Here is a 2994-nt window from a genome sequence, read left to right as displayed (position 1 = left end):
ATTGGGTAATTGTATAAAAAAAAACAAACAAAAACCCAGGACTTCTCTTCTGGGGAAATGCCATCATCTTAAGAGGAAACTACCCACCAAGAAGGCAGAAAGGAACATATCACTTTCAAGAATGTTTCCCTGACAATACATAATATTGTCCCTGAAGTGTTCAAATCATCCACCACACACAAAAAAAGAGGTTTTGTTTTTGCTTTTGTTTTTGTTTTTTTTTTTTTTTGACTGCACCTGTGGCATGTGGGAGTTCCTAGGCCAGGGAATCAAACCAGCGCCACCATAGCGACCCAAGCCTCTGCAGTGACAACACTGGATACTTAACCCGCTGAGCCACCCAGGAACTTCCAAGATATTTTCCTTTTTTTTTCTTTCTAAAAATCTAAGTTGCTTAGTTTTAATACTCATTTACTTGTAGGACGACCCTCAAAACATTCACAAGCTGCAAAGAGGGCAGAAACAATAGCTCTCTCTCCACCTTATAAATGAAAAACAAAGCCAAAGGGAAGTGACCCCATCACTGTCACTCCCTTTTAAAAAGCACCCAGTGCCTCCCAAGCCTCTTCACGGCTGCCTGCATCTCCTGGTTCCTCAGGGTGTAGGTCAGGGGGTTGAGCATGGGGGTCATGACCGTGTGGCTGATGGACACGGCCTTGTCCAGGGGGAAGGAGGCGAAGGGCCGGGCATAGAGGTAAATGCTTGGGATGAAGCCCATGGACACCACGACGATGTGGGTGGTGCAGGTGGAAGCTGCCTTCCTCCTCGCCTGCCCCGAGTGGGCCCTCAGCATCACCAGGATGGCCGAGTAGGAGAGGAGGAGGAGGAGGAACCAGATGACATCCAGCATCCCGCTGTTGGAGATCATGAGGAACTCCAGGAGGGAGGTGTCTGTGCAGGCGAGTCTCAGCACTTGGGGAACGTCACAGTAGAAGTTGTCTAGGACGTTGGGACCACAGAAGGGCAGTGGGAGCATCAGAGCCAGTTGGGAGATGGAATGGACAAAGCCTCCCACCCAGCTAGCCACCACCAGCCCCACACAGAGCTGAGTGTTCATGATGGTGACATAGTGGAGGGGCCGGGAGATGGCAACCAGGCGGTCATAGGCCATCACTGAGAGGAAGAAGACCATGGCACCTCCCAGAAAGTGGAAGAAGAAGAGCTGGGCCATGCACCCCTCATAGGAGATGGTCTTCTTCTCAGACAGCAAGTCCACCAGCATCTTTGGAGCAGTGACGGAGGAGAAACAGAGGTCCAAGAGGGCCAGGTTTCGGAGCAGAAAGTACATGGGTGTGTGGAGCCGAGAATCAGAGGTCACTGTGACCGTGATGAGGAGGTTTCCCATGACAGTGGTGGTGTAGACAAACAGGACCACCAGGAACAAGAGGAGCTGGAGCTCCCGAGTCTGTGAGAGTCCCAGGAAGACAAATTCTGATACCCAGGTGAGGTTGCCTGGTTCCATGGTGTCTTCCCCATATACCTAAAGGAAACAGACCACAGACAGAGACACATTAGAGCTCAGAGGCTCCAACTGAGGTGTCCAGGTCTAGGTGATGGGCTTCATCTATAGATCATAATAGCTGAATAAGCGGTCTTGTCTCTGGAGAGTGTACAAGTTGGTGCTGGAATAAACATTCATGAGATATCTTAAAGCCATCCAGGGACACATGGTACCTGCCTTTCAAAGATTCAGTGCCATATAGTGATGAGAATACATTTAGAATCCAACAGAACGAGTGTCAAATTTCAGAGCTTCTGTTTTCTTGAAATGTGACTTTGGTAAGTTACTTAATCTCTCTAAGTCTAACTCTACAGACAATAACTTTTAAAATGATTGTATGTCTAGGGGATTAAACAAGATACCACATAAGTTCCTACAACAGTACCTGGCAAAATAAATGCTCATCACTCTCCTGGATGTGGTCTCCTGCTCTAAAGACAACCTCCTTTGGCCAGTCTCTAATACATTTTGGTATCAATCATTTTTTCATGCAACTGTTAACACATTATAATGTTAATGAACTTTTCATGGGTCTATGTTTTCCCTCCATAATTGAACTCTAAGCTCCCAGAGACGTCAATATAGATCCTTTCATTTATTGGTGCCCCACAGGGCCCATCTTTGCTGATAGTCAATACGCAAAAAGCACTCAAAAAGTGGTCTTGATGCTGGGTGGGTGAATAGCTATAGGGAGGGCCTCCACTCGCTTGTGGAGGTGGCCCTTTACCGGGTGAGGTCACCGGACATATATGGTGTGTGTGCTGAGACAAGAGAAGGGGGAGAGAGACTCTCCAGATTAAGAAATGGGTGATGAGAGTTCCCACTGTGGCGCAGTGGTTAACGAACCCGACTAGGAACCATGAGGTTGTGGGTTCGATCCCTGGCCTTGCTCAGTGGGTTAACAATCCGGCGTTGCCGTGAGCTGTGGTGCAGGTTGCAGACGCGGCTCGGATCCAGCGTTGCTGTGGCTCTGGTGTAGGCTGGTGGCTACAGCTCCGATTCGACCCCTAGCCTGGGAACCTCCATATGCCGCGAGAGTGGCCCAAGAAAATGGCCAAAAAAAAAAAAAAAAAAGACCAAAAAATAATAATTATTATTTAAAAAAAAAAGAAAAAAAAGAAATGGGTGATGGGAGTTCCCTTCGTGGCTCAGTCATTAACGAACCCGATAAGGATCCATGAGGATGCGGGTTCAATCCCTGGCCTCGCTCAGTAGGTCGGGGGTCCAGCGTTACCATGAGCTGTGGTGTAGATCACAGATGTAGCTCGGGTTCCATGTTGCTATGGCTGTGGTGTAAGCCGGCAGCTGCAGCTCCAATTTGACCCCTAGCCTGGGAACCTCCATATGCTGTGGGTGAGGCACTTAAAAAAGAAAGAAAAGACGTGGGTGATGGATATTGTACGAAGGGGACTAGAAGAACTCTTCTGAAAGGAATAAGAATTTCAGAAGGTGTTATTGAATACAAGGGTAGAAGACAAAGGAAGGTGTTGACA

The 2994-nt window shown here is 48.0% G+C and overlaps 1 protein-coding gene across 1 annotated transcript; it reads right to left on the bottom strand.

The window, feature by feature from the left end:
• Positions 1-526: 526 nt before the first annotated feature.
• LOC125114773 (olfactory receptor 4D2) lies at positions 527-1462 on the bottom strand. The gene has a single exon (XM_047758233.1). It carries the CDS (start codon positions 1460-1462, stop codon positions 527-529), a length of 936 nt encoding a protein of 311 aa, XP_047614189.1.
• Between the last annotated feature and the right edge of the window lie 1532 nt (positions 1463-2994).

The sequence above is a fragment of the Phacochoerus africanus genome, chromosome 14 (assembly GCF_016906955.1).
Source record: "Phacochoerus africanus isolate WHEZ1 chromosome 14, ROS_Pafr_v1, whole genome shotgun sequence".
NCBI lineage: Eukaryota > Metazoa > Chordata > Mammalia > Artiodactyla > Suidae > Phacochoerus > Phacochoerus africanus.
The sequence above is the reverse complement of the archived record's forward strand: the minus strand, read 5'-3'. Positions and strand labels throughout refer to the sequence as shown.

Coding starts and splice junctions, on each gene's coding strand:
- LOC125114773 (XM_047758233.1), bottom strand. CDS start 1,462: ATGGAACCAGGCAACCTCACCTGGGTATCAGAATTTGTCTTCCTGGGA.